General features: G+C 37.6%; 1 protein-coding gene across 11 annotated transcripts in view; it reads left to right on the top strand.

The window, feature by feature from the left end:
- SLC4A10 (solute carrier family 4 member 10) overlaps positions 1-26,714 on the top strand; it is a 347,928-nt gene that overhangs the window by 217,092 nt on the left and 104,122 nt on the right. For all 11 annotated transcript variants that reach the window (XM_060411136.1, XM_060411135.1, XM_060411134.1 and 8 more), the window contains 7 exons: positions 522-679; positions 4,727-4,814; positions 8,099-8,245; positions 20,149-20,249; positions 23,479-23,653; positions 24,210-24,343; positions 24,747-24,992. In XM_060411136.1, the coding sequence (XP_060267119.1) occupies positions 522-679; positions 4,727-4,814; positions 8,099-8,245; positions 20,149-20,249; positions 23,479-23,653; positions 24,210-24,343; positions 24,747-24,992 (1,049 nt within the window). The remainder of the gene's footprint in view (positions 1-521; positions 680-4,726; positions 4,815-8,098; positions 8,246-20,148; positions 20,250-23,478; positions 23,654-24,209; positions 24,344-24,746; positions 24,993-26,714) is intronic.

The following is a 26,714-nucleotide window of genomic DNA, read 5'->3' as shown; positions in this document are numbered from 1 at the left end:
ATATAGAACAATTAAGATAAAGTTGAATACTAAAGTCATAATTTATATTATAAGGAAAATTTTGATTATGTTTCTTTTGAAATAGGCATATTTTACATTATTAATGTGTTATGTACAAAATTAAGATAATGTAGTATACAAATATTTAAATATATTGGCAAATACTAATTAAATTATGATTAGAGTATATGCATGTAATTATTGAACGCATAATCTTTTCACCCTGAAAATTTCAAGATTACTGATACTGAAAAGCATCTTTGAAAAGTATTGAGCAGAAAACTAGAGTATTCAGTGTATTATTAACAAATTCCAAAAAATGCAGAAGTAAAAGAAAAAAAGTATTTTTAAAGGGCAAGAAAGATGTTTAACTATTTTAAATTTGATTTAAATAATACTTATATAAGCTATATTTATTTAAACTATATTTAATGATGGGTTACCATGTGTGAAGTACTCTGCTAGGAATGATTTAACAAATCTTTCCAGTTTTGATGTATTTTACTTTGTGATGCTCCCAGGTCGATCTGCATTTTATGAAGAAGATTCCTCCAGGTGCTGAAGCTTCAAACATCTTAGTTGGGGAATTAGAGTTTCTGGATCGAACTGTAGTTGCGTTTGTCAGGTTGTCCCCAGCTGTGCTGCTTCAAGGATTAGCTGAGGTCCCCATCCCAACCAGGTAAAAGTATAAGAGCATCTTTTGCACTTTCTTCAGCCATTTTTTTTGTGTGTGTGTGGGGGAAAGGTATAAATATAATTTCCTCTGAGAGTTTTTTTCTTGAAACTAAAGTATAATCCACAAAACTGTTGTTTCTTCTCTATGGAGGAGGGCAAAAAGTGCTTTAAAAATTGTTCTGTTCTTTCTTTCTTCTTCTCAAATTTCTATGTTTTCTTTTAGGCACGCTCCTTATCTCTGAATACCCTGGTCTATATCATCATGAAGTGAAGTGAAAGTCTCTCACTCATGTGCAACTCTTTGCGACCCCATGGACTGTACCGTCCATGGAATTCTCCAGGCCAGAATACTGGAGTGGGTAGCCTTTCCCTTCTCCAGGGGATCTTCACAACGCAGGGATGGATCGAACCGAGGTTTCCCGCCGCATTGCAGGCGAATTCTTTACCAGCTGAGCCACAAGGGAAGCCCAAGAATACTGTAGTGGGTAGCCTATCCCTTCTCCAGGGGATCTTCCCGACCCAAGAATTGGACTGGTGTCTCCTGCATTGCAGGAGGATTCTTTTTATCAACTGAGCTATCAGGGAATCCCTCAAAAGGTGTATAATCATTCTCTAAGCCAGAATAATGGGACTCCTTTTTTAGACTTTTGGTGAAAAGTGATAAAGTATAGGCTTTTTTCAAAGATTGCATTAGACTATGGGCTAACCAGGGCACCCAGGTGCTGCTAGTGGTAAAGAAAGTGAAAGTGTTTGTCGCTCTATCCTGTGGAATTCTTTGCGACCCCATGGACTGGAGCCCCCTAGGCTCCTCTGTCCATGGAATTCTCGAGGCAAGAATACTGGAGTGGGTAGCCATTCCCTTCTCCAAGGGATCTTCCCCATCCAGGGATGGAACCTGGGTCTCTTGCATTGCAGGCATTCTTTACCATCTGAGCCAGTTGTAAAGAACCCGCCTGCCAATGCAGGAGACAAAGAGAGGCGGCTTCCATCCCTGAATCAGGAAGATTCTCTAGAAAAGGGAATGACTACCTACTCCAGTATTCTTGCCTAGAGAATCCCATAGACAGAGGAGCTTGGCAGGCTATAGTCCATAGGGTCGTAAAGAGTTGAACATGACTGAAGCAACTTTGTAGGCATGCATGCATGGGCTAAAGAGGATCTTGTATATGAGTGTGATCATATTTGAAAAGATCAAAGTTTTCAAGGCTCAGTTTATACTTAAGTGCCATCATTAGGATACTACCTGCTGTGTCTTACATACTATATGTTTCAATCTTAGTCATAGTATAGTTCCCATACATAGATTCTTAAGAATCATTGGTAGTTACTGTGGTTGAATCTGAATCAAAAGGACAAATTTAACTTGATTACCTGAACTTGTTTTTCATTTAGGTGCACATAAAAACTAACAACTTTGCCATAATACAAACTGAATTTTGTTATTTATTATTTATCTCCATGTTATAGAGATGAGACTGTCCATGGGCAAATTCATGAAGAAAAATGAATTTTGGCCACAACACATTACATTCCTAGCAATTCTTCTAGGCTACCTTGTTTTCTTCCCTTCTCCCTCCATCAAACGTGATTCCTGTGTATAGACAGGCTTTCACTCTGATCCTGTTCCGCAGCAAAACTTATCTATGCATGGCCCTGCTTCCGTCATGACTGGTGCCCTTTGTGTGATGCCATAATCGTCTCTTGGGCTTCCCTGGTGGCTCAGTCAGTATAGAATCCACCTGCAATGCAGGAGACCTGGATTCATTCCCTGGGTTGGGAAGATCCCCTGGAGGACGGCATGGCAACACACTCCAGTATTCTTGCCTGGAGAATCCCCAAGGACAGAGGGCCCTGGTGGGCTGCAGTCCATGGGGTCACAGGAGTCAGACATGACAGAGCAACTAAGCACAGCACAGCATATAACTGCCTCAGATGCTGTTAATTGTCTCCTCTTCCAAACACTGTAGGTCTTAGTCAAGTTAAGCTGATGATGATTTCAGGTGCTGTGGTAACTGGCTTGGTAGAATGTTTCTTTTATGAACCTTTCAGCCTTAACTCAAAACAGCCAATTACATCACACTGTGTTTTGATTGTGGATATGATATTCCAAAAATATAGAATAGTTTAGTCAGAAGAGGCCTCATTTCATTAGAGCTCAGCTGACTGGAAAGGAATTCAGTGTTTGAGAACCTCTGCCTGAACCTGTGTATGAACAGATTTGAGTCAGGAAACTAGCTACCAATTCAAGTTATAGAGAAAAGTGTGTCTGTTCATCTGGAGGGCTACCAAGACTTCTGACGCATACCAAGTTTTATTAAAAAGGAGAAGGATGAACTGAACACATTAAGGTGGTGTCTGACATATGATTAAGGCTACATTTTTCCATGTACACCCTGTAATCTATTCAGAGTTTCTGGGAATTTGGGATTCAGATTTAACATGTGAAATTTACTAGCCATAGTGGTATTATTTTAGTAGATTAAAATTTCTTTGTGTCTTCCAAGCAGTGCATTCTTGTTCCATCAGCTAAGAAGGTGTCCGATGAACTCTGAGTAAATGATGGTTATTTATGACAATGATAGCTCTTGTACTTCAAAGGAAAGGAAAAAAAAATTCCCAGGAGTAGCAAAAAGCCATAATGGGGTTATATACCCTCACTTTGAAAACTGTCAAGGTTTAAGTGACCTCATTTCATACTGACATAGCAAAGTGTGTCTAGAGAACAGTGGAGGAAAAATTAGGGGCACGGTAGAGGCACGGTATAAGGAGAGATTTAAAAGGCTAGACTGTTTAGTTAGGAAAGGTGAAAAATGGAAGAAGATTAGTTAGACAAATAGAATAAAGAAAGCCATTCAAGGTTCCTAATTATCCTTTCTTAGGAGGACAAAAGGGCACACTGTGTATATAACAGTAACACATAGTAAAGATACCAGAAAATAATTTTAGGATTTATAAATAGTCCATGGAATAGAAATGTGAAAATAGTAAGATGTACATAGGTTAGGAAATTTCTTAAAAGTACTATAGTTGGTAAAGCATCTGCCACCACACTAAGTTATTCCTGTTTTAAATGTATAGTGGACATTTCTGTATAGTAGGATTGGATTCAGTTACAACTGACACAAAAAAAAATTGTCAGATCCTCTATGACTGTAATATATGCATCATGTAAAAACGTGTACAACCTCTAAAGTTTATAACTGAATGAAAGGTATAATTGTGATATCTATTTCAGTATACCTTATAAAGTCATTAGTCTTCATGCATACAAGCAGAAACCATTTAACAAGTGAATGCTGTAGTTATATAATGAAATACAAGGCATCTTAAAATTCTCATAATTTCCTTGTAGAATTGACCTATTCAGAGACCGGACAGTAATTGGTCCTCCAAAGTTAAAACACGTGTTGATTTCTTCAAAATTTCCAGTTGTGATGATGAATTTGCTAAACTTTCAACCTTATATAGATGGAATATCACAGTGCAGCTGCTATTATTATTACTCCAGCATTGGAATTAATGGATTTTTTTAATTCTAATTTTTGATTCCTGGCAATCATTTTTTCTATTTAATGTAAATTTTCCACACACCCACTTTTTTTTTTTTTACCATATATTCTTTCTTTGCTTATGCTACTGTATTACCATTCCCCTCTTCTGCCTAATTCTACAGTTTACATATGTGATAGTGAATTCTCTATCTTACAATTCAAAAAGATTTAATCAGATTCTATTTTTCTTAACTTTCTCCTCTAAGAATTATAGAATCCTTAAAATTCACAGTAACTGCTTAAGCATTATAGGTAACTAAATGAAAGAAACAGCAAAATACCCCAGATTCCAATTGCTCAAGGATCTTAAGCATGAGTCGTTTTGAAACATAAAATATTTCAAAATATTATATGTTAACAACCTGTGGAAAAATATAGAAATCCTATATTTACATTGAAATCCTATCTTCACTAATTCCTTTGAGATGAGTGATGCTGTACAACTAAAATTATTTTTTATTTCTACCTTGAAACACATGTTTTTTTCTTCTTCGTTACAGATTTTTGTTCATTCTTCTGGGACCCCTGGGAAAGGGTCAGCAGTACCATGAGATTGGCAGATCGATGGCAACCCTAATGACAGATGAGGTATTTATTCAAGTTCATTGGGAACATTTCCCCCTACTAGGTACACCTAACTTTTGGAGTTCTGTATTCATGACAATTTACTGTGAATCAGATTTCTCTGTATTGAATCCCCTTTAAATACTTGCACTATAAAATTTCCCTTGGAAAAATTTGTTCGAAAGGGGTAATAAATTCACACACATGAACATTTTAAAACCCTATGTTTTAAAGAAAATCTGTTGTTTAGTGAATTTAGAGTGTATTTATTAATATTCCCTTAATAGCATTTGTGTTGCCAAAGTAAGCACCATTGTTAATATCAGTGAGGGTCTTGTTTGGAGCAAAATGGTTTTAAGGTCTCAAAAAATAAAAGAGGCAGTTTATCTGGATAGTATACATGACACCAAAAGCCGTAAGACATCTATCAACTCTCTTTGTAATTGCCTAAATGTAGATGTTTTTAACCTTGGAGCCTTTTAACCATTAGAGGAGCTGAAGATAGGTTTCAAGGAGGCCTGTGATCTCTGACTCAACACACAATTTTTTCTGTGTACAAAAACTGTATGTAGTTTTTTGAACTGGAAAAAACCTTCATCAGCTTCTCAATGAAATATGTCTAAAAAATGTAAAGATCATAAAAATAAATATAAAATATCATATCATATAACTGGTTTCTTGAATTCTACAATGCCTTGCAAAAATCTATTTTTATTGTAAAAGAAGAGCAGATGAAAAATCACAGAAGTGACATAAATTCAAAATTCAGTAGTAAATACCAGATGAGATTATACATTTCTGAAATCTCATCTAAATAATTTAATAATTTATTGAAATATTTCAAATATCTATGAAAAGAACTTTGTGTATAACTTTTCCTAGGTTTATGAAATCTGAAAATTTGAACTTATATTTGGAGTTCAATATAAATTCTTCTATTATATCTGTTCAAATTATGTTTATTGATTTTATATGAGTTAGTTATTGATGTTTACACATAGGAAACCAAAAGTTAGAACAAAACCAATTATTTCATCTGTTTTAGAAAGAACCAACTTAAAGAGAGTATTAGTTTCCTATATATACATGTATAGGACACGACTTAACAACTGCTGCTGCTACTAAGTAGCTTCAGTCGTGTCCGACTCTGTGCGACCCCGTAGACGGCAGCCCACCAGGTTCCCCTGGGATTCTCCAGGCAAGAACACTGGAGTGGGTTGCCATTTCCTTCTCCAATGCATGCATGCATGCTAAGTCACTTCAGTCGTGTATTAGTTTCCTATATATACATGTGTCCATGTATAGGACACAACTTAACAACTAAACAACAACAAATGAGCCCTTGACGCCTCAAACATGAATCCTTTAGACTTGAAAGTTAGCTTGGAGCAGTTTGTAACTCTATGAGGAGCGAAATAGAGAAGAGGAAACTCAACCAGAAAGTTACTGCAAAAGATGAGAGCTGTTAATTATAATAGGATATGTTAATTATGAAGTACATTCATTGAATATTAAAAGAAAATTTAAATACTTTTAAAAGAGAATGAAAGGTTTTTATTGTTCAAAGCTCAGGTGGAGAAATTGTTCTGCCATCTAACTGCTTTGAAATACATTGAACAATTATATTCAAGAATAAGATTCAATATGTTGATTCATACAATTTAAGACAATGATGAATTGAATTTCATTATTAAGCTCTAAATTCCATGTGAGCAGTTACCATTAATATTCATTTTTGTTCCTTGATTTTGTCAGGTGCTCAAATAATTATTTGTTGACTAAGCTGTTCTTTTCCTCTCTGTACTGGGGACTTCTTGTAGGCAGACTGTCTTTTCCTTTTGTATCTTCATATTTAGCATGGTGTCTGACCTTCAGTCAGGGTTCATTACATTTTTTTTAAATGAATTGATGACTGAATGTTCTAGTCATCCTAGCAACACCTTATCTTGAATTAAGCTAGCCTCTTTTCTCCCTTCCTGTTGAGCATGACTGGAGATAAATCATATGATTTTGTTTATTGGCACTATTACCAATTTATTAATCCCTTTATAGTCTTAAAGATTATTAAGCACTCCAAAGAGCTTTTGTTTATATTGATAGTATGCTGCTATTTATAAGAGAACTTAAAAATGAGAATTAAAAAAAATGTTTGTGAATTTATTTTAAAATAATAAAATAATTGTATATTAACATGAATAACTTTTATAAGAACAAAAGCAAAAAAAAAGAAGAAAAAAGAAACTTCTTTTTCTTGTTCTGGACTTTTGTGTCAACAGTTTTCTCTCTCTGTCACTTAGCTAAATCAACACTGACTCCTTTGGTTCATTTAGCAAACAGGCCTAACATATAGTAGCTACTTAGAAAATACATATGAAATAAAAGGCCAGGATTTTCCCATCCTTAAAATTTCTTTCTCCTTAACATAGCATGTCCCACTGAAGTGTTGATTGAACCTGAATCTTAAGAGTTTTGAAAGAGTAATCTCTACTTGGTCCTGAATATCATAATTTCATTTTTCTCAATGTATTACAGTGTAATTTTTGTCACGACCACTCTACTGAAATTGTTTTCTGTAAGGTCATCATTTACAAAATATGCTATCTTATATTCAGTACTCACGTCTGAACATGTAGTTTTCTTTTCTCCTTGAAGAACAGCAAAAATTTGTTATGTGCTTGTTTTGACACTACACTAAATCTTTGAGATTTGTATTACTGTTTACTCTGAGGTCATAAATATATCCTACATTATGTCCAATTAATTTAATGGTTTAACACTCATATTTAAGTTTTTAATACCTAGAACTGCTTTTTAAGTGGGATATGGATAAAGATCCTGTTTTACTTTTATATAGATAATAACTTGGCTTAGTACTGTTTATTGATTAGTCTATCATTTATTCAATAGCATTATTTTATGCCTAGGTATAAATATTATTATAAACTTTTATCTCATTTTAAAGCAAGGGTTTCTTTCAGAAAGTTTGATTTACATATATATAAACAATGTTTGTCAAACCTGAATCATTAATTCTAATTTAATGAGCTTCCTTCTATTCTCCTTTTCCTTCCTTTTCTCTTTCCACCAGAAATTTCAACATTCATCTAGCATTCTAAGAAAAGATAAACATCTGTGCAATCACAGAATAAAAGAGGTTATAATATTTTACACTAAAACTTCTTTAGTTAAGAGTTTCATATTCAAATTGTTATAGTCACATGTGTGCTAACTGGGAAATGAAAACACAAAATACATTAAGATTTTAGGTGCATTTTTAAAATCTATGAATGGTTGTTTTCTCTCTATAGGTGTTTCATGATGTTGCTTACAAAGCAAAAGATCGTAATGACTTGGTGTCAGGAATTGACGAATTTCTGGATCAGGTGACTGTCCTTCCTCCCGGGGAGTGGGACCCAAGCATTCGAATAGAGCCTCCCAAAAATGTTCCTTCCCAGGTATGTATATTTGAAAATACTCTTAGGACTACCATTATTTTTTTGCCTTTTAAATATATGTACTAAGATAGTATAGCTGAAGATTCAAATGATTTAAATTATAACTTCTGTGATGTGATTATAATAAGAAATATTTATCTGGTCTCTGTCCCCATTTCTGGCACAGAGCTCTTAAAATGCTTGGAATTTTCTAAGTGATGAAAGCAACAAAGATGTCTTTGTTATGTTAATGAGGTTACTTTAGAAACTCTTAAGAACAGGGGCTGATTGCCAGGTGGAGCATTACCAAGAGATTAGAGTTTAGAACTTTCAGTTGCACCCTCCCGCCTCCAGGGAGGGGAAAGGGGAGCCTTGTAATGAAGCCTCCATAAACCCCCAAAGGGGCCGGGTTCAGAGAGTTTTCAGGTCTGTGAACACGTGGAGATTGGAAAGAGTGGTGTGCCTAGAGAGGTTATGGGAGTTTCTCTCCCTTTCACCATGCCTTGTCCTATGCATCTCTTCAATATGGCTGTTCCTGAGTAATATCTTTTAGTAATAAAACTGGTGATCAAGTAAGTAAAATGTTTCTCTAGGGACTTCCCTGGTGGCTCAGACGGTAAAGCATCTGCCTACAGTGAGGGAGACCTGGGTTCGATTCCTGGGTCAGGAAGATCTTCTGGAGAAGGAAATGGCAACCCACTCCAGTACTCTTGCCTGGAAAATCCCATGGACGGAGGTATACAGTCCATGGCGTCGCAGAGTCGAACATGACTGAGCGACTTCACTTCACTTCACTATGAGCCATTCTAGAGTGGAAGTGAGAAATAGATTTAAGGGCCTAGATCTGATAGATAGAGTGCCTGATGAACTACCGAATGAGGTTCGTGACATTGTACAGGAGACAGGGATCAAGACCATCCCCATGGAAAGGAAATGCCAAAATGCAAAATGGCTGTCTGGGGAAGCCTTACAAAGAGCTGTGAAAAGAAGAGAGGAGAAAAGCAAAGGAGAAAAGGAAAGATATAAGCATCTGAGTGCAGAGTTCCAAAGAATAGCAAGAAGAGATAAGAAAGCCTTCCTCAGCCATCAATGCAAAGAAATAGAGGAAAACAACAGAATGGGAAAGACTAGAGATCTCTTCAAGAAAATTAGAGATACCAAGGGAACATTTCATGCAAAGATGGGCTCGATAAAGGACAGAAATGGTATGGACCTAACAGAAGCAGAAGATATAAAGAAGAGATGGCAAGAATACACAGAAGAACCATACAAAAAGGATCTTCATGACTCAGATAATCATGATGGTGTGATCACTCATCTAGAGCCAGACATCCTGGAATGTGAAGTCAAGTGGGCCTTAGAAAGCATCACTATGAACAAAGCTAGTGGAGGTGATGGAGTTCCAGTGGAGCTATTTCAAATCCTGAAAGATGATGCTGTGAAAGTGATGCACTCAATATGCCAACAAATTTGGAAAACTCGGCAGTGGCCACAGGACTGGAAAAGGTCAGTTTTCATTCCAATCCCAAAGAAAGACAATGCCAAAGAATGCTCAAACTACCGCACAATTGCACTCATCTCACATGCTAGTAAAGTAATGCTCAAAATTCTCCAAGCCAGGCTTCAGCAATACGTGAACCGTGAACTTCCTGATGTTCAAGCTGGTTTTAGAAAAGGCAGAGGAACCAGAGATCAAATTGCCAACATCCGCTGGATCATGGAAAAAGCAAGAGAGTTCCAGAAAAACATCTATTTCTGCTTTATTGACCATGCCAAAGTCTTTGACTGTGTGGATCACAGTAAACTGTGGAAAATTCTGAAATAGATGGGAATACCAAACCACCTAACCTGCCTCTTGAGAAACCTGTATGCAGGTCAGGAAGCAGCAGTTAGAACTGGACATGGAACAACAGACTGGTTCCAAATAGGAAACGGAGTGCATCAAGGCTGTATAGTGTCACCCTGCTTATTTAACTTCTATGCAGAGTACATCATGAGAAACACTGGGCTGGAAGAAACACAAGCTGGAATCAAGATTGCAGGGAGAAATATCAATAACCTCAGACATGCAGATGACACCACCCTTATGGAAGAAAGTGAAGAGGAACTAAAAAGCCTCTTCATGAAAGTGAAAGAGGAGAGTGAGAAGGTTGGCTTAAAGCTCAACATTCAGAAAACGAAGATCATGGCATCCGGTCCCATCACTTCATAGGAAATAGATGGGGAAACAGTGGAAACAGTGTCAGACTTTATTTTGGGGCTCCAAAATCACTGCAGATGGTGACTGTAGCCATGAAATTGAAAGATGCTTACTTCTTGGAAGAAAAGCTATGAGCAACCTAGATAGCATATTCAAAAGCAGAGACATTACTTTGCTGACTAAGGTCTGTCTAGTCAAGGCTATGGTTTTTCCTGTGGTCATGTATGGATGTGAGAGTTGGACTGTGAAGAAAGTTGAGCACCGAAGAATTGATGCTTTTGAACTGTGGTGTTGGAGAAGATTCTTGAGAGTCTCTTGGACTGCAAGGAGATCCAACCAGTCCATTCTGAAGGAGATCAACCCTAGGATTTCTTTGGAAGGAATGATGCTAAAGCTGAAGCTCCAGTACTTTGGCCACCTCATGCGAAGAGTTGACTCATTGGAGAAGACTTTGATGCTGGGAGGGATTGGGGGCAGGAGGAGAAGGGGAAGTCCAAGGATGAGATGGCTGGATGGGATCACTGACTCAATGGACGTGAGTCTGAGTGAACTCCGGGAGTTGGTGATGGACAGGGAGGCCTGGCGTGCTGTGATTTATGGGGTTGCAAAGAGTCAGACACAACTGAGTGACTGAACTGAACTGAACTGAACTGAGAAGGGGTTCACAGGAGCTTCAGATATATCCCCAGTGGGTTTGAAGCACCACCAATAACCCAAGCTTGTGATGGACATCTGAAATGTGGTGTGAGGGTTGGGTAGTCTTCTAAGGCTGAATTCTCGACCTGTGCAATCTGATGCTATTTCCACGTAGATGGTGTTATAATTGAGCTAAATTTCCCAGCACATTTGATTTGGTGTGTGTTGGTCGCTCAGTCATGTCCGACTCTTTGCAACCCCATGGACTGTAGCCCACCAGGCTCCTCTGTCCATGGGATTTCCCAGACAAGAATACTGGAGTGGGTTGCCATTTCCTTTCCCAGGGGATCTTCCCGACCCAAGGATTGAACCTGAGTCTCCTGCATTGCTTGCAGATTCTTTACGTGTGAACAACCAGGGTACCAGAACCTACTTAACCTCTAAAGAAGGCAGGGACATGAAATTCCCTTACCCAAAATCTTCCTTCTTTGTAATCAACACAAAAATTTGGTGTATCAGTGATACTGTACTAAATAACAGTACTGCATGCCTGAAAAGATTTTCAGTTCAGTTCAGTCACTCAGTTGTGTATGACTCTTTGCGACCCCATAAATCGCAGCACGCCAGGCCTCCCTGTCCATCACCAACTCCTGAAGTTCACTCAGACTCATGTCCATCGAGTCGGTGATGCCATCCAGCCATCTCATCCTCTGTCGTCCCCTTCTGCTCCTGCCCCCAATCCCTCCCAGCATCAGAGTCTTTTCCAATGAGTCAGCTCTTCGCATGAGATGGTCAAAGTACTGGAGCTTCAGCTTTAGCATCATTCCTTCCAAAGAATACCCAGGACTGATCTCTCCTTCAGAATGGACTGGTTGGATCTCCTTGCAGTCCAAGGGACTCTCAGGAGTCTTCTCCAACACCACAGTTCAGAAACATTTTAGACCCACCTTAAAGCATACTATTGGAGAAGGCAATGGCAACCCACTCCTGTACTCTTGCCTGGAGAATCCCATGGATGGTGGAGCCTCGTAGGCTATAGTCTAGGGGGTCGCAAAGAGTCAGACACAACTGAATGGCTTCACTTTCACTTTTCACTTTCATGCACTGGAGGAAACGGCAACCCACTCCAGTATTCTTGCCTGGAGAATCCCAGGGATGGGAGCCTGGTGGGCTGCTGTCTTTGGGGTCACACAGAGTCGGACACGACTGATGTGACTTAGCAGTAGAGCATACCATACTGGAGGAAATCTTAAATTTTAATCAGGATGGAAAATATGCTTAAGAAAAGTGCATTATGGACCAGCTATACTCAGATACATAGCTTTGAAGTTGGTAAGTGTTAGGAAAATTCAAAAGTATGGTTGTCATTTTGTATGGAAAACTCCTATTATTGTTGTTAATCACATTTATGATTTCAAGAATTTTCTTCATAAATCTTATGTCTGTATTACCTTTGTGTGGGCATGTGGTATGAAAGTTGTAAAAATCCTCCATATAAAAATCTGATGTGAATTTTACTTGCCTACAATGCAGACAGAAATAAAGACTATTGATGCTGTTTGAGGTCATTTTCTTATGCAGGCACGACTTTGTTGAGGGTGGTGGCCAAAAGTTTTTTAAGCCCACTGATATTGCCATCTCTATTCCTAGTGAATCTGCCTCCTACAGCTCTCCCTGTTGTCCTCTACTCACTCTTGCCTTTCGCTCTGGTCCCTGTGGAGTTCAGCTGTGTTTGTAGTTGACTCTGCTGCCTTAGCTGAAGTAACAGATGGCCTAATTGACCCAGCTCTAACCATAGATATTTTTCTGGTTAGCCAGAGATGGGTAAATGACTGAGTAAAAGACTTAACCATGAGTCTTTTAAAAAGTCATCTCAAACCCACTATTAATTGAAGGAAACTATTCTGATGGCTCATTTCTACATTTCAATCCTGAAGTTATTTCATAATTATTGAAGGTTATTTGCTCTCCTTTTCTCAGAGGAGATTCTATAGTCTGGGATTCTATAAATACAATCACATAATTTCATTTGATGTACTACTAAAATTAGTAAATTGCTTAAAGAGTAATTTTAAGGGTTTAGATTGTCTTATCTAATTAGGGACTGGAATGCAAAAGTAGGAAGTAAAGAAACACCTGGAGTAACAGGCAAATTTGGCCTTGGAATGTGGAATGAAGCAGGGCAAAGACTAATAGAATTTTGCCAAGAAAATGTACTGGTCATAGCAAACACCCTCTTCCAACAACACAAGAGAAGACTCTACACATGGACATCACCAGATGGTCAACACCGAAATCAGATTGATTATATTCTTTGCAGCCAAAGATGGAGAAGATCTATACAGTCAACAAAAACAAGATCAGGAGCTGACTGTGGCCCAGATCATGAACTCCTTATTACCAAATTCAGACTCAAATTGAAGAAAGCAGGGAAAACCACTAGACCATTTAGGTATGACCTAAATCAAATCCCTTATGATTATACAGTGGAAGTGAGAAATAGATTTAAGGGCCTAGATCTGATAGATAGAGTGCCTGATGAACTATGGAATGAGGTTCATGACATTGTACAGGAGACAGGGATCAAGATCATCCCCATGGAAAAGAAATGCAAAAAAGCAAAATGGCTGTCTGGGGAGGCCTTACAAATAGCTGTGAAAAGAAGAGAAGCGAAAAGCCAAGGAGAAAAGGAAAGATATAAGCATCTGAATGCAGAGTTCCAGAGAATAGCAAGAAGAGATAAGAAAGCCTTCTTCAGCAATCAATGCAAAGAAATAGAGGAAAACAACAGAATGGGAAAGACTAGACATCTCTTCAAGAAAATTAGAGATATCAAGGGAACATTTCATGCAAAGATGGGCTCGATAAAGGACAGAAATGGTATGGACCTAACAGAAGCAGAAGATATTAAGAAGAGGTGGCAAGAATACCCAGAAGAACTGTATAAAAAAGATCGTCACGACCCAGATAATCATGATGATGTGATCACTACTCTAGAGCCAGACATGTTGGAATGTGAAGTCAAGTGGGCCTTAGAAAGCATCACTATGAACAAAGCTAGTGGAGGTAATGGAATTCCAGTTGAGCTGTTTCAAATCCTGAAAGATGATGCTGTGAAAGTGATGCGCTCAATATGCCAGCAAATTTGGAAAACTCAGCAGTGGCCACAGGACTGGAAAAGGTCAGTTTTCATTCCAATCCCAAAGAAAGGCAATGCCAAAGAATGCTCAAACTACCTCACAATTGCACTTATTTCACATGCTAGTAAAGTAATGCTCAAAATTCTCCAAGCCAGGCTTCAGCAATACATGAACCGTGAACTTCCTGATGTTCAAGCTGGTTTTAGAAAAGGCAGAGGAACCAGAGATCAAATTGCCAACATCCGCTGGATCATAGACAAAGCAAGAGAGTTCCAGAAAAACATCTATTTCTGCTTTATTGACCATGCCAAAGTCTTTGACTGTGTGGATCACAATCAACTGTGGAAAATTCTGAAAGAGATGGGAATACCAGACCACCTAACCTGCCTCTTGAGAAACCTGTATGCAGGTCAGGACGCAACAGTTAGAACTGGACATGGAACAACAGACTGGTTCCAAATAGGAAAAGGAGTACGTCAAGGCTGTATATTGTCACCCTGCTTATTTAACTTATATGCAGTGTACATCATGAGAAACGCTAGACTGGAAGAATCACAATTGGAATCAAGATTGCTGGGAGAGATATCATTAACCTCAGATATGCAGATGACACCGCCCTTATGGCAGAAAGTGAAGAGGAGCTAAAAAGCCTCTTGATGAAACTGAAAGAGGAGTGCGAAAAAGTTGGCTTAAAGCTCAACATTCAGAAAATGAAGTTCATGGCATCTGGTCCCATCACTTTATGGGAAATAGATGGGGAAACAGTGAAAACAGTGTCAGACTTCATTTTTCTGGGCTCCAAAATCACTGCAGATGGTGACTGCAGCGATGAAATTAAAAGACACTTACTTCTTGGAAGAAAAGTTATGACCAACCTAGATAGTATATTCAAAAGCAGAGACATTACTTTGCCGACTGAGGTCCATCTAGTCAAGGCTATGGTTTTTCCAGTAGTCATGTATGGATGTGAGAGTTGGACTGTGAAGAAGGTTGAACACCAAAGAATTGATGCTTTTGAACTGTGGTGTTGGAGAAGACTCTTGAGAGTCCCTTGGACTGCAAGGAGATCCAACCAGTCCATTCTGAAGGAGATCAACCCTGGGATTTCTTTGGAAGGAATGATGCTAAAGCTGAAACTCCAGTACTTTGGCCACCTCATGCGAAGAGTTGACTCATTGGAAAAGACTCTGATGCTGGGAGGGACTGAGGGCAGGAGAAGAAGGGGATGACTGAGGATGAGATGGCTGGATGGCATCACTGACTCAATGGACGTGAGTCTGAGTCAACTCCAGGAGAAGGTGATGGACAGGGAGGCCTGGCGTGCTGCGATTCATGGGGTCGCAAAGAGTCGGACACGACTAAGCGACTGAACTGAACTGATACATCCTCACGCTAACAGTATTAATAAAGAAAGTATAATGCTTCTTAAAGTAGTAAGAAAGAATCTCTTTAATTGATATTATTTGGAAAATTCAGTAAAAATATTAATATGCTGAATGTGAGAGTTTGAAGGACACTTGTTAACACCAATTTGTTTTTCAAACATTAAGACTAAAGTCAAGTATTTTTCGAAACACCTTGCCTTTGAGAAATGATGATTCTGAGACAAGTGGAGACATGGGAGTTAAAATTAATTTTATGAGACTTTAAGACCAGGATTAATTATTGGATGTTGGAGTCTGGGTATTGAGAAGCAGTAGGCTCAGTATGCCAATGCAAGAGTGAAGTGAAGTGAAGTGAAGTGAAAGTCGCTCAGTTGTGTCCAACTCTTTGTGACCCCATGGACTGCATAGTCCATGGAATTCTCCAGGACAGAATACTGGAGTGGGTAGTCTTTCCCTTCTCCAGGGAATCTTCCCAACACAGGGATCAAACCCAGGTTTCCTGCATTGCAGGCAGATTCTCTACCAACTGAGCTATGAGGGAAGCTTCCAGTACAAGAGACTCGGGTTCAATCCCTGGGGTCAGGAAGGTTTGCTGGAGAAAGAAATGGTAACTTACTCTAGTATTCTTGTCTAGGAAATCCCATGCACAGAGGAACCTGGCATGATATGGTCCGTGGGATCTCAAAAGAGTCAGACATGACTTAGAGACTAAACAGTGACAACAGTAGAAAGAACACTGAACTAACAATCAAGGCACCTGGGTTCTGATATTATCTCTTTTTATTACCTTAAAACATATGCTGTAACCTCTCTGTACTGATGTTATATAACAGTGTGTCCAATAGAACTTTCTGCAATGATAGAAATGTTCTATATCTATGCTATCTATTAAGTCAGGCCATTATTGAGCACTAGAAATGTGCTTATGCAAGTGAGGAACTGATTTTTAAATTTTAATTAATTTAAATTTAAATAGCCACCTGTAGTTAGTGGCTATCATGTTAGACAACACAATTTTATATAATGAGTTTGAATTAGATATGCTCTGTGTTTCTTTACAACATTAGTATTTTTAAAATGTATGTTGGAATTGAATAATAGATTCTATGAACCTATGTTTTCTTTTATGATGTGGAACAAAATGAATCAAAATAAATTAAGTACTGAATTCATATTCATTTAAATATTTTCCTCTCTGGGATAATCTCCATGGTTTTTATTCTTCCAGAAGTATGTAAATCAGAGAATTTTTAAAAAATATTTCTTACTTTCAGTTAAGAGAATAATAACCAGTCACCTCAAGGGATACCCCTGAAAATACTCATTCGAACTTTATGTCAGTCATTATAATCACTCCCTTATGTATACCCTCAACTTCCTTGCTTTTCTCTCATGCCACTTACCTGCTTAGATTCCCCAAACCACATTTATCTACCTGCCAGCATCTGCACCTGCACTCTCTGCCTGCTCCTATATTACTATTGATGAATTATCCAACGTTAGTTTTCTACCTGTGCAATAGATCCCATCTCTTTATACCTACTCAAAGAGATTACCCCACCAAGTCCCTGTTTATCCCCTATGTCATCAGTTCTTTGGCTCCAAGCCACCATCATTTTTCTCCTGGGTTACTGAAATAGCCCCCTAACCGGTCTCCTTGCTTCTACTCTTATTTCCTAGAATCTGTTTTAGAAACAGCAGCCAGAGTGTTAGATCATGCTCTCCTTTCCTTAAAATCCTGCAAAAGCTCCTCATTTCACTGAGAATAAAAGCCAAATACTTAAAATGATCTACTAAACCCCCACAGTCTGGCTTCCTTTTGCTTCTAAGTCATTTCCCATCTCTTTCTTTCTTGCTCACTCCTCTCCTTGGCCTCCTGCCTCCTTGTTCTTCAATCTCTGCAGCATACTCCTGCCTTAAGACTGTCCCACTCACTGGCTGTTCTTTGCCTGGATGTTCTCCCAGTTATTTTATGGCTAATTCTCTTGACTCCCTCAAGTTTTTCTCAAATGACTCTCTCTCTCAGCCTGCCTGACCACTCTCTTTATCACTGCCATTTCTTCCTCCCCACACCTCGCAGATACCTTTAGTATGCTCTAAATTTTTGCTTTTCCATCATTTTTATTTCTTTATTTTTATTATTATAAATCCTGCATAGGAAAAATAAGTTTAACATCATAACTGTCCTTAGAATCTGGCATGTACATAATGCTACATAAATATGGACATCTTGGGGATCTTATTAAATACATCAAACCTCTCTCAATCCCCAAAAGGAAGAAACAGATCTGTTCAGTGTTTTCTTCCAGTAATTCAGATTGAAGATATCAGAAGAAACTCAGAAACAAATTTTATTTATTTATTTTAACTTTTATTGAAATATAGCTGATTTACAATGTGTTTGTTTCAGGTGTATGACAGTGATTCAGTTTTATACATATACATACAAATATACATAAATATGTGTGTGTATATATATTATTTTAAAAATTATTTTCCATTATAGGCTGTTATAGATATTGAGTATAGTTCCCTGTGCTGTGCTGTGGGCCCTTCAGTCAAGTCTGAACAACAAAAAACGTTTCCTGTGTTTTCCTCAGAATATTCACCAGTACACAATTATTTTTTCTAAACCCTTTCTCCCTACTGTAAGAAGGCACTCCTTAAGGAAATAGGTACTTTAGAATGATGAATATCTTTCATGGTTTATCATTTGCCTTATCAGTGTATAAGGCAAATAGCTTTTCCTGTAGTAAAACAATGACTTAATTTATGCAGTAAGGGATAATTCCCCAGAAAGAACAAATAATACCTACTTGCCTTCTTAGACTTGCTAAGAAATATTTTCCCAGGTGATTATTGGTTATGAGGGTATTAAGGGCCACTGTTAAAGCCTTTTACTAAGATATGATATTTATTTACCTGTAAAGGCAGTTCCTTCATCTGTTGACAGACATATTGTCTTTTATCTTTGAACTTAAGATCATTGTATCTATTTATATACCTGGGAAATTATAAAATATCAGTCAATGAACTTTCTTATATTTTTTGCATTTCAAAATATATTTTTTGTCATATTTTAAATATGTACCATTTTATCTAAGTGTCCCATTGTAATAAGATCATTTGATAATTCCCACTTGTTCAGTTTACACTAAGCATGAAGAACATATTTATATGTTTACACTATTTTGGAATGGCAGTTAAGTAAAAAATTTAATTTCACCATTAATTTTTTTTCCCTTTTAAGCATTTTTGAACACATCAATATTCTCTAAGATCACCAGTAGGAAGGATTTTCTGATTTTTTTAAACTCTCTATTACTGACAAAAGTGGGTGGAATAGATCTGAAGAGAAACAGCACTTACATAACCTCAGTATTTTGTCGTTGGCTCTATTAAAAGCTTCCTTTTGCAGTAGTCTTTCTGACTGCTTTGTATCAGAAAGAAGCTTGGGTAGGAAGATATGAGCCAGAATCAGAGAGGGAAACATACTTTAAAAATAGCTAATGATAACAGTTAATGTTCATTGAACAGTTGAACTAGACGAGGTTTATACCGCCATTAACACCTCCTTACCTCAACCTATCCTAATCCCAATCTCCTCTCACCCCTTCTTGTTTTAGTTTTTTTCAGATCTCTATCTCAGAGTAGTAGTGAGAGTATTAGTTGCTCAGTCATGTCTGATTCTTTGCAACCCCACAGATTGTAGCCTGCCAGGCTTCTCTGCCCAAGGGATTCTCCAGGCAAGAATACTGGAGTGGGTAGCTATTCCCTTTTTTAGGGGATCTTCTGGACCCAAGGATTGAACCCAGGTCTCCTGCATTGCAGGCAAGTTCTTTACCTTCTCTGGGTAGGAAAGATCCCCTGGAGAAGGGAATGGCTACCCACTCCAATTTTCTTGCCTGGAGAATTCCATGGACAGAGTAGCTTGGTGGGCTACAGTAGCCCATGGGATCATTCAGAGTCAGACATGACTGAGTGACTAACACTGTTAGCTATATCATCTCTATCTCTCCCTAACATTATAGGATTATTTTTTCTCCACTAACAGAATGCTTTTTCTTGCTCACTTTTGCATCTGTAGCATCACTTAAAAATGAATGGCACACACTAGGCACTCAATAAATATTCTTTGAAAGAAAGAATAAGTATCCCTCACCTCATTTCATTCTTCAATGGAAAGTGAAAGTGAAGTCTCTCTCATGTCCGACTCTTTGCACTCTCCTTGGACTGCAGCCCACCAGGCTCCTCCATCCATGGGATTTTCCAGGCAAGAGTATTGGAGTGGGTTGCCATTTCCTTCTCCAGGGGATCTTCCCTAACCAAGGATCAAATCCATGTCTCCCACATTGGAGGCAGATGCTTTGCTGTCAGAGTTATCACCAGTAAAAGGAGGTGAGAACTGAGGCTTTAGGTGGCTAAATAACTTTCTAGAGGTTGTATAGCAAATAAGTACAGAGCCTGGATTCTTAACTGCTCTGTATATTGCCTCAAGGGAAAAAAATTGTTTTTATTGTTTACAACTAGCACCTGAAATTAAAAACAAAAATCTTCCCACAGGAGAAGAGGAAGATTCCTTCTGTACCAAATGGAACAGCAGCTCATGGGGAAGCTGATCCCCATGGAGGACATAGTGGACCAGAACTCCAGCGAACTGGAAGGTTAGTGAAAAGCCCTTGTATGGGACTTCAAAGACCAAATAGTATATCACTTTTGTGTTGGGAATTATTGTTTTGAGGACTAATTTGTTTTTATACTTTGAATACCTACTCTTTGGGGGTAAATATGCTAATAAATTTGATATCTCATCATTAATGATTGTCATTATTATTAAACCAGAACAGTGAATACACTATTCCATTATATACATAGTCTTTCACATTGCTGTGCATAAAACACATTCACAGATTCTTAGAATGAATGAGAAAACTGTCAGTTGCCCCTTCCAAAAGAGCCTGTTGAAAACTTCAAGTTCAAAATGGAAATGAAAATAAATACCGAGAACTCAGTCTTATAGACCCTGTCTCATTACATGCAAGTAGGATGTATATAGTAATATTTTTTATTTTTATGATAGTAATCTGAAAAGCTATATGATTTATTTTTCTAATCACACATCTTTGAAGAGATGAAAGCTTCAATTTATTTCTTAAAATGATTCTTTATGGTTTTTTTGACAGCTTGTCTCTCTCCAAGAAATGTGTGAGCAGAAAATCAGAAACCTTTGGGTGGGTCTCTCTTCAGGGAATATGTGCACACAGCCTCCATTATAATTGAAGGGAATTGCAAAAACTTGCAGGCTTGGTGCTCCCCTCTCCTCAGGGCCATCTCCTATTCTGCTCTCACTGTGTCCTCTAAGCTGACTTTCCAGTTCCTGACAACTCTGTGCATTTTAATTCTTCTCTGTTCTTTCCCTTTTTCTATGTTTTGTCTCTAGAGGAAATGTCTTTCTCTAATTTGAGATGATTCAGACAATTTTTTCCCTTTCCCTTTACTGGAAACATTGTAACTCCTTCTGTTTACTTCCAGATTTTCAAATGCTGTCTTTTTATTTTTGGTGTTTTTTTTTCCCCTCTCTCTCAGGTGTAACGTGCCACATAGCTTAGATTTTTTTTTTCAAAGTTCACTTTTCCTTACTGCTTCCTAAATCCTCCCAGGTCACCAATATCCGGTATCTTCGCTCCTCCAGAGTTCTTCCACAGATTCTGTTACTGACAGGACTTCAAGTATCCATTACTCATCTGCTCTCCTGGAGTTGCTGGTGCACACCTGGGCTGCTCTTGTGCTGTTCTCTGCAGTGACCTCCCACTTCCGGATTTAGATTTTTGCTGCTAAAAGCACGTTTATTACACTGTAATATAACAGCTATTTAGACTAATGTATGGCCTAATAAGTAGTTAATTAGAAAACAGTAGTCTAATAGAAAGTGCTATCAAGCCTATAAATATTAACTACGAAGTGATCATTCATAACCACATTCTTTTGGGGATTAGGTGGGATGTAAAAATAAGTACATGAATAAATAGACTAGTAGATTAAATCTGTTTTGAATTATGACTTTGAGAAGTTAACACATCATTCAGAAATGATCCCCCAAATAAAAATTATGCATGTGTTTTACTAAGCACAAGTAGGAGAACCTAAACTAAGATGATCTTTGTGTATGTGTGTGAATTTTCATAGGTTCTTTGCAAACTTCTCTGAATATTAAATGTCCTTTTTTTTTCAATTGAAATTTCATCCTTTTCAACCTCTCCTGCTCCACATCCCTTTGGTGGATGTGGAAAACCTAATGATTCGATCACTCAAATAATAATAAGATAGTTATTAATATGTTACTATTGTGTCTATATCAGGGCAATTAAAAATAATAGAATTTTCAGTTATTCTGAAGAGGTACATTTTTCAAGGCAGATAGTAATTTGCTTCTCAAGAGAACAATCATTTTTGAAGTGATTCTTAGATTGCCACATTATATTCCTATTTAGAAAATAAAGAACAAACCTTTAATATTTTTCCATAACCCTGGTGTATTTAGCATACTTGCAGTATGTTGAACATAACAGTTTTTTTAACCTCCAAGTAGGAACTTAATCATAGCCTTATTCATTTTAATATGACATCTCTATTCCAAAGAACACAAAGAGCTTTTAGTAGTCAAGTGTTAAATCTGCATATTGTTAGTAAATGTTCAAAGAATGAGAATACCTGTTTAATGCTCTCATTACTAATAGATTAAAAAATTTCATCCTCAGATTTTAGACATTTCACAATTTAATGCTTCTCCCACTCCCCTCCTCCTACCAAAATATCATCCTTTACATGTTTCTAATGTGTTTTTTTGATGTTTTTAGAATACATTCATTTACCCCAAGTAAGGTCACTATTCGGAGAAGGCGATGGCACCCCACTCCAGTACTCTCGCCTGGCAAATCCCATGGATGGAGAAGCCTGGTGGGCTGTAGTCCATGGGGTCGCGAAGAGTCGGACATGGCTGAGCAACTTCCCTTTCACTTTTCAGTTTCATGCATTGGAGAAGGAAATGGCAACCCACTCGTGTTCTTGCCTGGAGAATCCCAGGAAAGGGCGGAGCCTGGTGGGATGCCGTCTATGGGGTCACACAGAGTCAGACACGACTGAAGTGACTTAGCAGTAGCAACAGCAGAAGGTCATTATTGTCTTGTTAATTATAGATGTTTGAATATGTTTAGCAACAGTGGATCAAAAGTACATTTATCTAGGTTGCTTATTATAAGGCCCCTGTATTAGTTTTCCAAAAATGAAAACAATAATGGAACTTACCTCTGTCTACTAAGTATTATTGTCATCCATAAGGCCATTTAAGTGCCTGTATGAAATATTTTTTGGCAAGCGATTTTTTCGACAAAGAGAGTGGATAGCTGGAGCCATGGTTATATACCACCTTTTCTCTCTAGGTTGATGTTCACTATTAGGCTGTATAAAAATCAGTTTACCTTCCCTCCTTCACTTTCTGCTATGCTAAATGGAATGTAAACAATTCCAATATTGCCAATGACTGAAGATAAGAGGCCTGATTTTCGGACTAGGTTTTTGTAAAATGGAACAGAGATTAGAGTAATCCTTAAATCTCACTGTTTGAATTTTGATTGTTGAACAGCTGAGAACCTTGTTTGAGAGAACCTAGGGTTTTTGAGGTTGTTGACATGATTTTTCACTAGGAATTGAAGTGCCTTAGTGATACAAAGCTATTCCTGTAGATCATGGTGTAAAACCTAGCAGGTTAATACAGGTCTCATCTCTGCTGATGGAAAACCTATACTGTGACCTCACAACAAAGCAAATGAGTATTTTGACTTATGTGTTTTTTATCTTTGTATGTCACTATTGTGTTTTCCCCCCCTGTCTTAGGATTTTTGGGGGACTTATTTTAGATATCAAAAGAAAAGCTCCATACTTCTGGAGTGACTTCACAGATGCTTTCAGCCTGCAGTGTTTAGCATCTTTTCTGTTTCTCTACTGCGCATGTATGTCTCCTGTCATCACATTTGGAGGACTGTTGGGAGAAGCAACTGAGGGTCGAATAGTATGTATTATTCTTTTCTCTGAACTTGAATTTGAATCAGCATTCAAGATTCGTAGTTAGATGAGTGTGCATTTCATTTTGAATTCCTTTATGAGGAGAGATTGGATGTATGGTCTGGCAGATAAACTTCATATGAACTTCTTGACTAGTGGACTGGTAATCTCAGAACAGATAATTCTTACTTTGCACAAGATTCTGGTCTCATCCCTGGCCCCCAGTCTTAGGCTAGCTTTAGATTGGTTCTTACCTCTTAAGAGGTCCATTTCCCACTTATATAGGCCATGCTTCTGCCAGACATTTGTTGTGAATACATGTAAGCTTTTAGTAAGTGAAAGAAAGGTAAGATAAAGAAGAGGGAGATAATGTATCCTTGTCTACTACCATTCCATATTTTGACGGCCTGCCCCTTTTTTAATTCTCCCACCCCACCTCCTGCCCAAGGTTGCTGGTAGGTGCTTCATAGAATAGACCCCATGTATTTTATATATATATTTCCCCCAGTTATAATGGTGGCCTGTACAGCTTAGATAATGGAATCATTTATATCTCCACACAGAGTGCAATCGAGTCTCTCTTTGGAGCATCCATGACTGGAATAGCCTATTCTCTCTTTGGTGGACAGCCTCTTACCATTCTAGGCAGTACAGGACCAGTTTTGGTGTTTGAAAAGATTTTGTTTAAATTTTGCAAGTAAGTATTATATACTTTTCGCCCTTAGTCCCTGTCTATCCCTCTACTGTGTTTATGCTTCTCTCAACATCACATTTGGAAATCTGCTGGCAGAGGTGGAAGTTGCTGATTTGATTCAGTTTGCCATTTTTGTCTCTCCATGGAAATAAAGAAACAGTAAAATATTTATGTATTTTAATGTAATATTTATAAAAAATTATCTTCAGTTCTAAGCACTGAGAAACCTCTGTGAGTTTTGTACCCTTCGGTGTTCCCTGTAGACAAAGTTTTGCGTTTAGATACTCATGGGATGTGAAGCTTATTTACTTTCGCTTCCTGAATTAAACTTATTTCCATCTACTAAAAATGGTGACAAGCTTGAAGTTCAATGACCTTCTTTCCCCTATTCTTTCCCTCCTCCTAGAGAATATGGGCTGTCATACCTATCATTAAGAGCTAGTATTGGACTTTGGACTGCAACCCTGTGTATCATACTTGTGGCCACTGATGCAAGCTCCCTTGTCTGCTATATCACCCGGTTTACTGAAGAAGCTTTTGCTTCTCTTATTTGCATCATTTTCATTTATGAGGCCCTAGAGAAGTTGTTTGAACTCAGCGAAGCATATCCAATCAACATGCATAATGATTTGGAACTGCTGACACAGTACTCGTAAGTACCATTTCCCCTGTTGGCTGTGGGGCTTTTCTTTATACAAATATTACTATTGTTACAAGAAACATGAGAAACTTAGTCAGCAGATCGACTTCCTTGAATTGATTCGTGACCTAAATCTTGGTCTCTCAGTGCTGTACAGGATTTCATCTAATCAGCTACTCATCTGATACATGAGTTTTCTTTATAACATCTATTCCAAGAATATCTTTTTGAAGTTCTGTTTGGCCAGCATTCTCTGTTAAGCAGATAATGAACCATGATCAGTTTTGCTATACAGAGATTGCTTTATTATAAAATATTTTTGATTTTGGTCTTTCTTAGGACCTTTTCCATTTAATATAATCTGAATAATCATAGTAGTAAAAAGCTAAGATTCCAGATTTAAAGCAGTGAGGTAAAAGATACTCATTGGTTCTAAATTGCATTAGCTTTGTGTTTGAAAATATGATAAACTCTTAAATAAAATAGCACTGAATTGAAATGTAATTTTGCTCTTGGAACCTATGACATTTATGATGAAAGTACCCTAATATGGTTGCTGAGGGTGATGTTACAATTTAGGATTAAAGATGGAATTTCTCTAAGACCATATTAACAGAGTATATGTGAACACTATATTACTCTTCTTTGATTTAATTTTGGGATTTTTTTGTTGTTATTATATATACATTTTAAACAGCAAATATTTAAAGCAATACGTTCTTTACCAGGCAGTTATAATCTCTATATCAGCTACCAATACTTTTCTTATAAACTGCTCAGATATGCTCTCAAAATCTTCCTTTGAAGATTTTTCATCTTTGTTTACTATTAGAAGTTGGTATTGTTAATATTAAGCCAAAATAGTGCAATGTTATAATCTTGTTAAGAATGATGTAATGATACAGAGTTGAAAACAAGATGAATTAGTATTTTGATGTTTTCTTGGTCATTGCAGATATCTTTAACAATGCATCTCTGTTTTAGGACCAAAAAAAAAAAAATCAGTGGAATATAAAATAACTTCCCCAATAAAAGTAAATGGTGAGGATGTTGTAAATAGGATTCAAAAGTAGATGAAGGAGGTGTCAGGGACATTCAGAAAACAGGCAGATGGGGAGAGCAGTTTGATCACAATGAGAGATAATATTGATACATGCTTTTTCATTTATGTTTCATTGGAAAGAGAGCAGTGTCACCTAATTTGGGTATCTTTGCTGAATATAAAATTATCTCTGCTTGGGACTTCAAACCTACTACATGCCCTAAGCTAGGTAAATCATGAATAATAGTCTGTTTTCAGTGAACTTCCAGATTAGTAGGAAATATAAACCAACAGACAACCAAATAAGTATTGTGTTAAAGGATTTGTTCAGAATGCTATGGTACCATGTCAGAACACCTAACCCAGATCTCAGATTCAGAGAAGACTTCCTGGAGGAAGTGACAGAAAACCAAAAAATCAGTAGGAATTAGAAAAGTACTGGGGAGTAGAGCTGGAGAGTAGTTTAGGTGGAGGGAAGGACACAAGCTTGGATTTAGAAATTTATTAATGCTTTGAAATATTTGTCCAAAGTTATATAGATAGTGGTAAAAAAAGAAATTAGATTCAGGTTTTATGATTCTGATGTAGTTTTCCGTAAATTAGTGAAGCTCTCCAAAATAAACAATATGGAACAAATAAACAGATAAAATCAGAGCTATTCTGTTTGAAGTAGTGGGAAGGCACCAGTTGTC

Source organism: Ovis aries, chromosome 2, assembly GCF_016772045.2.
Source record: "Ovis aries strain OAR_USU_Benz2616 breed Rambouillet chromosome 2, ARS-UI_Ramb_v3.0, whole genome shotgun sequence".
Classification (NCBI taxonomy): Eukaryota; Metazoa; Chordata; class Mammalia; order Artiodactyla; family Bovidae; genus Ovis; species Ovis aries.
Note: the sequence above shows the minus strand (reverse complement) of the source record. Positions and strands in the feature narration are given on the sequence as shown.